The sequence below is a fragment of the Alligator mississippiensis genome, chromosome 7 (genome assembly GCF_030867095.1).
Source record: "Alligator mississippiensis isolate rAllMis1 chromosome 7, rAllMis1, whole genome shotgun sequence".
NCBI lineage: Eukaryota > Metazoa > Chordata > Crocodylia > Alligatoridae > Alligator > Alligator mississippiensis.
Genome location: NC_081830.1, coordinates 39,534,725 through 39,549,395, shown reverse-complemented (window position 1 = coordinate 39,549,395; position 14,671 = coordinate 39,534,725). Strand labels below are relative to the sequence as shown.

The window sequence follows — 14,671 nt, the reverse complement described above, 5'->3', positions numbered from 1 at the left end:
TTATTTCTATGCCAAAGTAACAGTTCAAAACAGTAGCAATACTTACAGCAACATAGTGTCTGAGGACATAAGTTATTTCTCCTGCCTTTGCTTTTGATACAAGCCAGTTGTGCAATCTGGAAAACTCCTCAGATCCTATCTCAGCATACAGTATGACAGTAGGACTCTCATAGTTTGATACTGGGTACTTGTGATCGCCTTTAAACAGAAAAGGCTTCGGCCTAGGAACAAATATTGAGAATAATGAAGCTGTATTTCCTCTTCCAAGTAAAAGACGTATAAAAAAAAAATCTCTTTTCACTTTGTGTAGCTGTTAGGCTAATTTCTGCAGTGCAGTTTCAAATGACTACTCATTATGCTTGTCAGCACTTGGTTCACAAGGGCAAAACTTGGTAAAAATGAAACTCAGGTTTCCAGCTCTAAAACTACAAAACAGCATCTAATCATGATTCTTGTTTAAATGAGTGACTACTTCCCTAATGTTTTAAATGAACTCTCCTTTTTAGTGAGGTACAAGTCTGAGCTGAAAAATAAAGAACCATATTTTCTTGCGTGCCACTCATCCCCAAAGAAGACACACACCTTGCTTTTCGAAAATGGAATGAAGAAAAAAAGATTTTTCCTTGAAAATACCAGTAAAGGTAATATTTTTGCAAGGAAAAAAAAGACAGTTGTGGGGGGAGTAGGCAGGCCTATGGCTGTTTTGTTAAACCCCAGCTGCAGAATACAGTGCCTATCCAGCTCAAGATGTGGGGTTGGGCAGTTTAGTTCCAGAAAGATCAGGCCCTTGGCTGAAGCCACTGGTTAAACCAAACTGCCTGGCCCTACTTCTCAGCTGACCTGGCCACATGGGCAGCCACTGCTGGCTGCCCATATGGCTCAAAGTAGGGCTGAGCAGTTCAGCTTCCATAAGGTCAGGCCCTCTGCTCCCTGAATTTCCTCATTAAAGACATACACCACAATTTCCAGCAACTCCTCTTGTGGGGGGAAGGAGCAAATCATATGCAAGGAAACGTGGCAATATCACATCACTGAAGGGACGCTAACTTTGGATAGGCTTTATAAATCTTTTAAAATCTTACCACTACTATAATTTAAGATTTAAAATATTCCCAAACAGGATTTGCCACCGGAAAACAATAGCAAAATGGCATGAAAAAAATTAACTAAGAATTAACCCTTGCTTACCAAAATAAAACTAAAAGAATGGCCGAGGGCAATCTTAATTTGATAAGGTGTGATATTTTGTAAAGCCTGTCCTTTTGTTACTAATTTTTACTATCAATTTAAACTTTGTTCTTTCCTTGCTTCAACAGATTAGTTATGAGCAGGGATCCTGGTTTTCTCCACTTAAAAAAAAAATCCCCAGTTTTCAGATTTAAAAAAGTACCCCCAAATCCACATTTTTTTGCAATTAAAATGCACCATACAGTGTAGATTTGGGGTTACTTTTTTGAATTTGAAAATGGAGATTTTTTTTAACAGAGAAAACCAGGATTCCTGCTAACCTACATTGTATATACTTTTTGGATTTAAAAAAGTAATCCAAGATCCAAATTTTTCCATGATTAAAATGAAGTGCCCCAATATCTATCTGTTGAGAAATAAAGAGATATTGGGGCACTTCATTTTAATCACAGGAAAATGTGGATTTTGGATTACTTTTTTAAACCAGAAAATTGGGGATTTTTTTTTTAACAGAGAAAACCAGGATCCCTGATTATGAGGCAAAATAAAGTTTAAGATTTCCTATTGCACACCTGACAACTGTGTGCCATTTGCAAATATGTTAAAAGGAAGTAAAGGTTCAAATATTCATCAGCGTCTGCTCTTACATTATGTTACTGTGGACTTGAAAATATATACCACTTGTATTATAAATCACTAAAATATATGTCATGTGAGTGTTTTGTGTCTCCAAATTTACTGTCCTAAGCAAACAGTTTGATAGTGCTGGCTCTTATATACAGTCTAAATAACTATGTAAAAAAAGTAGTGTACTTATATTTTATATTTAAAGGATTAGCATCATACTACACTGACACACCAATATGCAGGAATATAGATACTGCAGACAGATTCCAACAGAAACCAACATCATTCACTACAGATATAAACCCTCTAAACAGACAGTGCAATAGGGACTACCCATTGGGAATTTTTCACCAGAAGCAGAAAGTTATCTAAAATAGCATCTCATATTTTTGTAATGTTGCCAGCAGCCTGCCCCACAATTAAATCACATTAGAAGCACTTCACAGCACAACCACGTCGCTCTTAGTTGGTTAAAATCCAGTTAGTTGTTTATAATCTAGGTAAAGAAAATCTATACTATTTTTTTTCTTCATTATTCTAACACTGGATGCTGTGATTAGTTATGTTAGTTTTTCTAAATTCTCTAAAAACTTGCATCCCAATACAATACTTGAATCCCAGCCTTGCAATAGCAAGCTCCAAAAGTTCAAAATATATTTTGCAGATAAAAATCTTACTAGATTTAAGCTTCCCTTTGTCTCTATTAACTTCATTCAGTGTAAATGAACAATCTGACTGCTCCTTTCTAGATAGTGCTGGGCCATGATATAGTTCAGGAAAAATCCACAGTAAAGATTTTTGTGGCTGATATCTCTCATTGGACCATCTGTATAGTAGGGTTTTGTGAAGCTTCAGTAGCCAATTCGATTCAGAGGAGATTCAGCAGCTGAATCTCCGAATCTGAATCTAATCAGGAGACCCATTAATCTATCCGAATCGAATCAGAAGCCTCCAAATCAATTTGGAGAAATTCAGAGATTCGGCCATAGACTGTATAAGCAGGCACTAGGCAGTGCTGGCTCAAGCCGTGGCTCGTCCGGCTGCCCCCATGCCGGGACAGGGCATGCAGTGCTGGCAGCCCCGGGAGAAGCCACAGGGGCTGGGGGAAAATGATCAGGGAGCTGGGGAAATGATTGGGAGCAGGGGGATCAAACCAGGAGCTGGGGGGAAGATGCTGTTTGTTCCCCCAGCCCCTGATTATTCCCCCCCCAGCTCCTGGTTCAATCCCTCAGCACCCCAATCATTCCCCCCAACCCCTGTGGCTTCTCCTAGGGCTGCCAGCACTGCCTGCCTTGCCCCAGCAGGGGGGCAGCCAAAGGAGCTGTGGCTTCTCCTGGGGCTGCTGGCTCAAGCCCACAGGCAATGCCTACCTATACAGTCTATGGCCAAATCATATTCGGCGCTGAATATCTTCAGATTCAGTTTCAGACTAATCAAATTGGGACAGTGATTCGAATCGCCAAATCCAAAGCGAATACTTTCTGCTTTGCATCGGCCTACTGTATAGTTGGGAGGAATATTAGTGAACTTTTGGGTACCACTGTAAAAAAGGTACAGTGGTACACAAAAGTCCCTTATATCTCCTCAAGTTTACACAGTTGGGTCTGACAAGATCTCACCCACAAAAATCCTTGCTCATTTCTGGGTCATTCATTAGCTTCTATCATCTCAGAAATTTAGCTACTCTTTATTAAACAATCTGGATCTTTTTAACATCTCTGCCTATTGTAGTTTCTTTACATGTCTGAGAATTACTGTTACCTTTCTGCTGACCCTCTCCATTTCTCTTAAGAGGTGTTAAGATGTCCCTGCTTTCTAATACATTTGAGGAGAGACAGGATAAAATATAAATCCTGGTTATACAGCAGAAAAGTTGCAGATAGGTATTTAAAGAAAGGGAAATATAGATTGGAATCAAAGAGTATAGCAAGTAAGAATGCATTAAAGTTTCTATACCTCAAGCTTAGGAACATTACAGATTTGGTTCATTCTCATAATTCAAATAAAGGGATACCTCTTTGAAGCTGTCTGTAAAAGGTTTTCAAGAGTGTTAAATTCACAAGTCTTCTCCCCATGCACAGCAAAAAATGAGCTACAACCCTCTGGTGGAGGTTCATCTGCTGCAATCTGAATTAAAATATACCTCTGTTATAACACAGTTTTTTTAAATTATGTACAATGTAGTTATTTCTATTATATTTTACTCTTTTAACAAAAGTTAACAAAGCGAAACTGAAAGCAATGGGATTTGGGGATGCAATAATAATATTCCCAAACTAGGATTCATTTCACTGTAATTTTTTTATTATTATTAACCATCTGAAAAATAAATAAATGCAAAAGCAATTGGCAAATAATTTAGGAATGCTTAAATTCCAATAGTACTGTATTTAAAGTAAAGATACTTTTTACCCCTTTAAAAAAAAAAAATGCTTCTCTTTTTCTTGTAATATTTATAAAGAATGCTGCATGTACAAACACTTTATGATTAAACTCCACACAGTCACCCTCTAAATGTGGGCATACAGTCATAATACTCTACGTGGGAAGAAAAACTTGTAAAAATAGAGCACAATTCTACCACAACTAAGATACAGAACAGATCATAAAGTATACCAAACTATAAAATGCACCATTCAAAAAAATTAAAATACAATTTATTTCCATCTAAGAAGACTGGTAGCTGAAGTTATATATCCCTGAACTATTATATACAATTTCAAAATAGTACAGCTAAGGAAGTAGCAGGTTTGACACATACTATGCAAGTTAAAGTTGACCAATTCTCAACAACAATGATTTTGATTCAAATACCATTTAAGTTTGCTAAGCAACATCTGCCTCTCTATCTATTCCATCATTTACAAACCCAAATATTTTTTTAAAGAAGTTAGCCTTTAGATACCACAATGAAAATAACCAAAAAATTCTGCAAGTCAGATGTTCTGCAAGTCAACTGTAATAAAGCGAGTTGTTTTATGAACATTATAGAGACTTTTCAATGTGAAGGTTCTTCAAGCAATGTTTCTGGGTCCTCCAAACCCTACTGGTATGTTCAGCAGAACAGATTTTACAACACAGTTTTTTAAAACGAAGCAGCAGGAAATGTTTTAATCCTTCTGAACAAATCTGAAAGCTAGAAAAGTTAAACATTTAGTCTTCGCAGGTTTCCATATGTGCAACCTTACCAACATAATGTTTAAAGACAAGTAGCTTAACTGGCTTCATACCTCAAAAGTAATTTTAATTTTCAGTGCCAGTGAGGGTTTGATTACAATTCAGAACACAGGCATGTACTACAGTGAAAACAAGGTGTTAAAATACCTTGTTCTTTTTATGGTCTGAGCCACAAATTTTAAATATGTGGAGGTTTTTTCACAAAATAACTCCATATACATCAACAGCTGCAAGGGATACTATAATTATATACAGCACATATCTTTAAGGCCTATGATTCTGCAACATGCTCTACAGAGCAGAGCTCAAAGTGGGATCTGATTGCATGGAACAGCTTTCAGGTCCAAGGCCTTTGCGACCTCATAAGAAATGCCAGAGTATTAACTTCTATCCTGGATCCCATGGAAGATCCTAAAGCCGTGGAATGATTTCTATTGGTCCATACAAACCTGTTGAAAAGCTTGGACAGTAGCAGAATAAGAACGCAGAGACAAGGAAAACTTCAGTAAGTTCTTCTGCAGAGGTGACAGATTCTGGCTGGCTATTTTCAGCATTGCATGATAGGAAGAATAATTATTACCTGTGAAGCCAGAGCACAAGCCATTAGCTTTCCACGCTATACTCTTACAGTTAAAAGCCACACTCGTACAGTTGTAATTTCCACTAAATGAACCGTTAATACAGCTAATTTGTAAACCTAAAGCCTTCTCCCCTCCATTTTTGTTCGAGCCCAATGCTAGAATTGGATCTGCATTAACTTCAGTGAACACTGTCAGCATACAAGGATTTGTATGAATGCAACTGTGTGTCCCCAAGCGTGAGGATTGAGGAATTGCACTTAAAAAGCTCCCGTTTACTTACTAATTATAACATGGGAACTGTGTTCTCAAAAAAACACAGAGGGAGGGAAAGAAACCATTTACAATGTTTTTATATTTGATGGTATGATACAAGCCAACAAAGAAAAAGCACAGTTCTGGACTGTATGCTGGTTTGTATCAATTATACAGTTAAGTACTCTCTTCAAATTGTGATTTGAAAGGTGTTCAGACAGAATTCTCTTCCAATTTTGTTATTGCAGCCACAGTAAAACAAGAGATTTTACTTATTTATTATTCATGGTGATTAACCTTAAGCAAAAACTAAGTTACAAAGGTTACCTCCAGGACTTGATGATCTAATATCTTGACTAGCTTCAACAAAACTCCAAAATTTCTCTTGACTTTCTTCTGATAAAAATTCACTGATGAGAAAGGGGGGAAAAAGGAGGAAAGAACACCTTTAGGAGACAGATAATTTTATTACATTTTCCCTCAAATTAAAATACAAAAAATTTTACCAAGCTCTTCCATGTACATAATCCCTTTGATACAGTTGCCAATGTCAGGAAACCTAGCTTAATTACCAGAAAAGAAGCTGAACCAAAAACAGTTGCAGGTCAGGACAAATGTCTGTTAAAAGATCACAGAGGTAAAGCTTAAAGGCACTTACTATTAACCCTGCCAATCCATGAACACTGCAAGCACAGATGTATGTATGTAGACATTTTCTTCTGTCCCTCACTGCTAGCTAAGAAATATATTTATGGGAAAGACATTTATGCAGTGAATTACAGCACTATTATGTGAATGCTTAATGTTAAACAGATACCGTCCCTTTTAAAATAATTTTTGAGAGAAAAGGGCGTGGTTTGCACATAAATTTATTTTACAGGGTCGTGGTATCACAAAGTTTGAGAACCTCTGTTCTAGGGTAAGAAAAAGTAGTTAATGGCCATCAGAAAACTTTTTGGTTGGTGTACTCCCAGCGGCTGGTCAACAAGTGGACGGTGTTGGAGGGGGTAAAGTGGAAGTCCCGGCAGCAGTGGAAGTGGCATGAAGTGCTAGATGGCGGTGGCAGCCCCGCTGGGGAGAGATGAGAAATTTGCGACCCCATTTTAAGTTGCCTGCAATCCCTAGTTTGAAAACCTCTGCCCTAGAACAAGCAAATATGGAAGCTAATTTTTCTCCCACACCAGGCTCCTGGATCTATACCCCTCCCTATGTTACTTCTTTGGATTAATTTCAGAGATAAATACCTCCACTGCAGTCATAGTAGACTCAAACTGACTGGACTCTTGTTTAAGGTCTGCTTGTAGCTGGGTTCTTAGTGGCAGCAAGAGAGACAGAAGATTGGTCAGTTGTCACTTTACTGTACTTTGGCACAGCTATGGGCAGGACATGGGGCACTTGATTTATTGTCTGAATATTCCCAGTGAGCTCTACATCAGAGAGGAAATAGTGTTCAGAAAATCTGGTCATGACAAAGGATTACTTTTATTTTTCTCCAAATTAAAGCTCATCTTCCAAACAAATTGATACGATTTCCTGAGCCAAGAGCTTTCTTCTCTGCATGGACCAAAAGGGAGCTGATCATTAAGATACAAATACTGCTCAAAGACTCTAAAGAAGTCTTTGAGAAATCTTGTCATTTGCTGGTTGCACAGATTCGGTCTGCTGAAAATCCCAGTATAGGCAACCTATACCACTCCCATGGAATCAGAGAATGTGACAAGCATCATTTCAAAGATGATGGTTGCTGGTGTGCTGGGTTTTGTAGCTTCTAAAAATAACTGCACTGTACATGCATAGGCCTTAATGTGCCATTTTTAGTCATTCTCCTACCATTATAGCTCTCAATATAGCTGAACTTTGAATACTTGTAATAGCCACTTACAAGTACATAAATACAGTACAGTATACACTAAACCAGAACTTGAATCTATTGGAAACATTTTAAGCCTTATCTATGCTAGAATTCCCACTGATGCCATGGTGTTAAGTCTGGTAGTTAAAATGACAGGAATGATCAGAACTTTGTATACTAGGGTTACATCAGCCATTAACTATAGTTCAAGCTAATCAGTGAAAGCAGCAGAAGAGATATTTTGTAACACTTCCTATTCTAAAAAGATCTCTTCCGATGCATAGAGGGGACAGCTGTCTTAAGCAGATGCACTTCTTCAGTGATAAACTACCTTTTCTTATTTCTTATGCTTAAAAAATGTCTCAATGAATCAATGACAAGAGGATCCATTTTTCATTTAGCAATCCCAAGAGCGAATGATTGGATGGAATACATAAAAAGATGGTATGCATGAAAACAGAGCCAGCAGGGCCTGGGAAGTGTCCACAAAAATACTGACAAGCATGAAAAGTAAACTATTGTACCTTTTACAACTGAAAAACAACATTTATCCAATTGCTGCATTAGCTTTATGGAAACAGATATCTCCACATCCCCAGACTGCATTTTTTTAACAGGAATTGTTTTGAACAAGACAAAAGGTTTATTTTAATGTGAATCACTATACCTCATATCTGCACAGATTTGTGTTCAAAGTGTTGTTTGCCTTGATGATTATTAATAACGTAAGAAAAGCAGAGGTGGTTTGGGGATAATACCTAATGAGTCTGGGTTTGGATTTAACTTTCCTGATAATGTTTATGTAAAACTCAGATTTTAGTGTCTACAATAAATTCTCAATCTTTATCAGGAATCGAATTTCAGACACCCATTAAAAAACCAATCTTGGCTTAAATTCCAGGAAAAGCAACTTGACAAGGGAGACTTAATTCAACTGTGGAGTAAACTAGCAGGACTCCAATTCTGATGATTCTGTTAAATCTTGCTTTGAAATAATGAAGGCTGTATTGTGACTAACCTCCATCCACAGACTTCAAAGGTACAGTATTTTTCAGACAAGGTTCCTTGGGTGAATTTGATATCTTTTATTAGACAACCTAAACCCCTGCAGTATTTTTCATGCACTTTTCCCTTTCCCTCCACTGAATGGTTTGTTTAGTTTTTAGAGGCTTTAGTCTCAGCTGGATATGCACTCAGATAAGAACATAACGTACCTTCTTTCCATGTGTTTTCTACACCAATTCTTGCTTTGGTAAAAAGTAGGGATGCACTGATAAAAATTTTTTTGGCCGATACTGATGGCCAGTTATTAACCAGCAATGTTGACCAATACCAATCCCATAGCCTATATGCAGCCCAGCAGCTTGGAAAGCAGCATCTGGCTGGTAAGTCTATAGTGGAAGGGGCATGGGGGCAGGGGGGCAGATTGAGGCCCCCACAGTTAGGTGGGAAATGAGGCTGAAGCAGGCACTACCCAGCCAGAGAGGGCCGAGGTGTGGGACGGGGTCACAGACAGTTTGTCTGGGGAAGCGGGGGCAGAGGATGTGAAGGGGGGGCGGCTCCTTGCCACTCTGCTCACTCCTAGACATGGGGCAGACATGGGGTGTATGTACCCTCTGGATTTGTGTGTGGGGCAAGGGCGAGATGTCTGCTGTGGGGCTCCAGGCTGGGGGCTGCACCAGCATCTTCCTGATGCGCTCAGGGTAGGCAGAGCAGGGCGGGCAGTGGTGGTACTGGGGAGCAGGGGCTATGGAGAACTTTGGGATGGCTATAGCCCACCCCGTAGCCACCCCTCCCAGCACCACCACCACCCCCCCCCACCTGAGCACAGACCTGGCCCAGCCCCCCTGCTGCGAAGAAGCCAGCACAGCCCCTGGCCCCAAACATGCAGTGGGCAACCCGCCTTTGCCCCACGCACAAGTCCGGGGGCACATGCACCTCATATCTGCCCTGGGGGTGCACGCAGTGGTGATAAGCCGCCCCCCTTCCCCGAACAAGCTGCGACTGTCCCACACCCCACCCCGCTCCAGCTGGTCAGTGTCTACCCCAGCCCCATTCCCTCCCACACCCTCTCCCTCCCCCTTTGGGCGGTGAACAAGCTACAGCAAGGAAGTGTGTGTTTGCAAAGAAGCAAACACACACTTCCTTGCTGTAGCTTGTTCACCGCCCAAAGTCTTTGAGATCAGGTAAGAGTCCAGCATTCCCCCACCTACTGCACATGGCTTCTCCTGTCAATCATGGAGTCTCCCTACTGCCAGTTTTCTTCTTCCTTGACTGCTTTCACTATCTAACAGAATCCTTCTGCTCTAGGCAACCTCCTTTGTCTCCATGAGTCTTTCATAAATCATCCCATATGCATGCAGTGCGTAGCATTGGTCTGAGACCCATGGGCCAGATCTGATCTGTGGGCCCCATGTTTGACACTTCTGCTCCAGATATAATAACATCCTCTCTCTAGGTCAAGTTACTAAAACTAAAGTCCTGGAAACTTAACTTTATGCAGTTAACGTTAGGCACTTCCTTAACACCTGTGCAGCAGAGACAAGAAAGCAAAATATATGCAACATTATATGGGAAGCATATATAGTCCAAGGAAATTTTCTTATAGAATCCACAGTAATCTGACAGGCCTCTGGGGGCATGCCTACATTGCGTCCCCATCATGTCATAGGCAGGGATGCTACTGATCATTCCCTGTCAACTAACTCCAAACCCAGAAATACACCACTGAAGCCACCTTAGGGCTGTGCTCAGCACTGCTGTTACACACACATACCAGACAAGAGGCCTTGAGGACAATCACAGGGGAATATTCCCAGAGCAGTATCACTGGCACATTTCTAGGCTTGCTGCTTGCAGGCAGGATGGGGCATACTCAGGGATATCCCTCCCAGGATATCCTCCATACTGTACAATTACAGCTATAAATAAGCCTAGGAAGAGTGACATCACTCCCCGATTTCAGATGGGATGGTATTTGGCATGTGCAGCTATGCTGAATGTTATGGGGGGGGGGGTAAGAGAGAGGTCAGAGGTGATGGCAAGCAGGCAGCACAGCAGGAAGTAGCAGGGAACAGTGCAGAGCTACTGCATCTGATGGAGAAACAGTGAGAGAAAATGAGTTCTTTAGTAGAAGGGTGCAAAACATCTATGTACCCAGCCTCTAATCTGGCACAAGAATAAGAGCATGACTGTGCAAAGACAATATTGAAACACAGTAAGGCCGAACAGGAACACAACATGCGAGTGCTTACATGCAGTTGATAGAAGTAGGCTGATATGCACCACTTCCTCTTCTTGAGGCATTTACTGTATTTTCTCTGTGATCACACAATCTAGCATTTTTAATCTCCGGGTTTCTAAATGAAAACTTCATTTACTTGAAGCACACTTACCTAGCTTCAAGTAACAGAGGAGTTGAGTACCACTTTGTAGTCAGAGATGTTGTCACAGCTTTAGAATCTGCTTTAACTAGAGAAGAGCTGAACCAAATTCCAAGGACTGCAATAAAAATTCCCATTTTATAGGAAATTCCTAACAGGAAAGAAAAAGTGCATCAGAAACAGTCATTTTATGTCTCATTTTATAAACACTGAAACCTACCCTACCAAAAAATATAACATTGCCAACTGGAATTCAATGGCCTGTATCTGCAAGTCAGAATAAATCCTACAAATATTAAAAAAAGAGGCATTTACAAAGATTCAACTCCCTAGCTGCAGTCAAGCCTAAACCATTTCTAGTTTCATGCTCTTAAGTTTTACTGAAAAATGGTCATGTTCAGGTACCTGACTGTTGGATATGGAATTGCAATAGTCCCAAGTCCTGTCCCCCTGCTTCTCCACCTGACCATCACTATAGAGATACATTGCTGATGTCCTGACCAAAAGTCAGATACTAGGGTGATGGGAGCCAAAGTCAAACAGACAGCTTTGCAGTTTGGATTCAGCAAGCTAATAAAACTTGCAAGGAGGCAAAACCCCACAATTCTCTCTAGAGGCTGAATTAGGAGGGCCCAATGGTTAAGTGGAGTGGGGGCTATAACTGAAGAGATTTCCATAGGCTAGGAGGCCCATACCTTGGAATTAATGTAATTTCACCACACTGGGGTGGGCAAGGTCTGGCCCACAGGTTGGATTGGGCCAGCAGCAAACTCCATTTCCTAGCAGCCCCTGCCCACGACTTTGTGGCTGGTTTCCATGGAGACCCCAGCAGTAGCAGGGCAGTGACAGCACAGGGTCAGGGTTTCCATGAAGACCAGCCCCAGCAGCACTGGCAGAGAGCAGGGAGCTGCTCTGGGGCCAGGATCTTGCAGCAGTGACTGTGTGGTCTGGAGTCAGGCAGAACTGTGATCTGCTGCAGGAGGAGGGGTTGTGGGGCAGAAGCCTAAGGGGCCACAACTTAACCCATTATGAGCCACATACAGCTCACAGGCCACCAATAGGACAGTGCTAGTCCAGTGGCTAGGCTTCAGTACTCTCACCACTGGGCCCTGAGTTCAATTCCTGGTCAAGGAAAGCAGCCTGTCTTGTTCTTCAAAAGCTCCAATTTCTTGCCCTCATTTACAAGCTTTTACATGGTACCACCTGCACCCCTCTTACATCTTGACTCTCATTCCTCCTAGTACCCACTCAGTGTGTGTATACATACGTAATGTTTGCATATGGATACATATATATACATATGCGCATTATACACATGTGTGCGCGTATACCTATTTTAAATTAAAGTGTATGTCTGGACTCATCACACACCGCCAACCCATTAGAATCTCTGCAACTTCTTTATGCTGCTCTCTATTCTAGGAAAGGTCTTCCTTCACCAAGCCAAACAAACTCATTCCACTCGAGATTTACTTAGTTTCTGCTAACATTCTACTAACAACTGCCCACCACTGCTCTTGCCTCATCTCATGGTCATGTAACTGAATTAAAAATACAATAATTTTCCTTTACATGACACCTGGCAAGAAGCCCAGCTGGCAATTGTAGCACTTTATTTGCTCTGCAGTAGAAGGAAGCACAATTAACATTTGTTAACTAAGTCTCTGAAAGAATTCTACAAATTGAGGATGTACAGAGCTTCCCAGGATTAGGCACTTTTGTCCCTACCATTTATATACGATTGCAGAGCCCAGTTAAAACAAAGAATACATGATTCTCTGTTGTACATATACAGTAAAGATCCTGAGCTACGCTTAACTCATGCTCCCATGAAAAATGGAGCAAAACCCTTGTAGTGCAGATATGTAACAGAAACAGTAACTTGTCTGCTACTGAGAAACATGTTGGAACTGCAGACAACAGTCTGTTATGGATCACTGAGCGACAGTGGTAACTCTTTGTTATGAAGATGCACCCTTCAGGTCTGTGCCTGGGATGTCTTAAGACTATGCTTGGACTATTCTGGTTACCTGATAGCAAAGTTTCAAGGAAGACAACCAAGCAGGTCAGTGTGGCCTGAGGGGGAAGAAGGAATTGAGCTTCTCCAGTAGCTCTCCAACTTCTCCAGGGCAGAGGGGAATGCAGCATGAATGGGCTGGTTGTATTCAGTGCAAGATGACTTTACGCATTGTGATCTCCCTTGAGTTAAGGGAAAGTAGGTGTTTTAGTTCTGTTTCACAAAATAACTTTCTCCGATTTGGAAAAAGCATCAAGCCAGAACTCCACAGGCAGGAGCGAAGTGCCGTTATTTGCAAAGTGTTTTAAGAATCCCTGAAATGGGATGTAATATGTATATGTCAACTATTAATGGTAACCATTATTTATCTATTTTGAATTGTGCCACTCTTTCTAACAAGTGCTTGGGCGGGGCTTACAATAAGGCAACAAAATAACTTAAAACAAAAAGAAACAATACATTAAGCAGAATCTTTCAAGGGAAGGTCTCTGTGTGCAAAGTCCATATTTTAAAGTGGATATGGACAGCACGCCAGCATGTGGTAAGCTGACTGATCACACACCCTTCGTCTGCAGCCTATATGAGCCACATCCACCTGCCATCTGATACACCACAGGCAGTTGTTGCTGTTATGATCTGCTACTGCAGCCTGCAAGAGGTACCACAAAAAAAACAGGAGAAACTGCCATTTTTCACACTGGTATCATTGAACTGTTGACAATGACTTTCTCTAGAATTTATACCTTCACACGGCTGCTGGAAAAAGCAAGGTTGGAGTAACAATTACTACTCTGCCTTCAGCTATAAGTCTAGAAAACAATTAGAGGCTTCCACTCTGTATTACATCTTTCATAAGGAACTCACATTAAGTCCTGAAAAAAGGATCTCCACATATTTACCTCAAACACTGCACTTGTTCTTAAGGCAGTGGGGAGACCACACAGAAATACAATAAGGCATTAAACTGCACTTGGGCCCAAGTTCCTGGACATAAAGGGGAAGGAAACCATTACATAAGAAATGATACCAGTGGCCTAGTACTTTACATCTGTCTTCAAGCACTGCTAGAAGGTGGGGATCCCATCTCCATTTTACAGAACCTGAATCTGAAGCATGAGGATAAAGGGATGTGCCTGGAGTCATACAGCAACACGCCTGACACAGCAGTGCTTTGAACCCCTTTGTTCCCATTCCTAGTCCAAGGCCCACATGTTTATTTCCATAGGAAATTATCTTTAAAAATACCAATGCAGCACAGTGTCACAGCTGGAAGGTGGCTCAGCATCAGAGCAGGTCAGCTACAGCGGCTGCAGGATCTCCGCAAAGCATAGGCTGGACAAACGTTTGGAGGGAGCAGCTGGGACACAGATGGCTCTCCCTGGAGCAGACCTATTTGACACATATGGGGAACGTGGGCCTTAGGCCCACAGTGCAAGTTCATAGAGAATATGTGCCTCTGGATACGTGTCAACTGCTTTTGTGGGACAAACAAGAGAAAACAGGGATGGGAGTGAAAGTGAAAGGTTCAAAGTGAGGACAGTGAGCAGCAAGCGTCAGACAGTGCTCGGTGAAACTCTGCTAGCAAATGAGAGCG

The 14,671-nt window shown here is 41.2% G+C and overlaps 1 protein-coding gene across 5 annotated transcripts in view; it reads right to left on the bottom strand.

Annotated features, from left to right (window-relative positions):
• UGGT1 (UDP-glucose glycoprotein glucosyltransferase 1) overlaps positions 1 to 14,671 on the bottom strand; it is an 83,769-nt gene that overhangs the window by 66,414 nt on the left and 2,684 nt on the right. For all 5 annotated transcript variants that reach the window (XM_019486130.2, XM_019486129.2, XM_019486127.2 and 2 more), the window contains exons 2-6: positions 11,073 to 11,211; positions 6,153 to 6,235; positions 5,442 to 5,572; positions 3,830 to 3,942; positions 47 to 221 (exon numbers count right to left, since the gene is read on the bottom strand). In XM_019486130.2, the coding sequence (XP_019341675.1) occupies positions 47 to 221; positions 3,830 to 3,942; positions 5,442 to 5,572; positions 6,153 to 6,235; positions 11,073 to 11,197 (627 nt within the window). In that variant the 5' untranslated portion in view covers positions 11,198 to 11,211. The remainder of the gene's footprint in view (positions 1 to 46; positions 222 to 3,829; positions 3,943 to 5,441; positions 5,573 to 6,152; positions 6,236 to 11,072; positions 11,212 to 14,671) is intronic.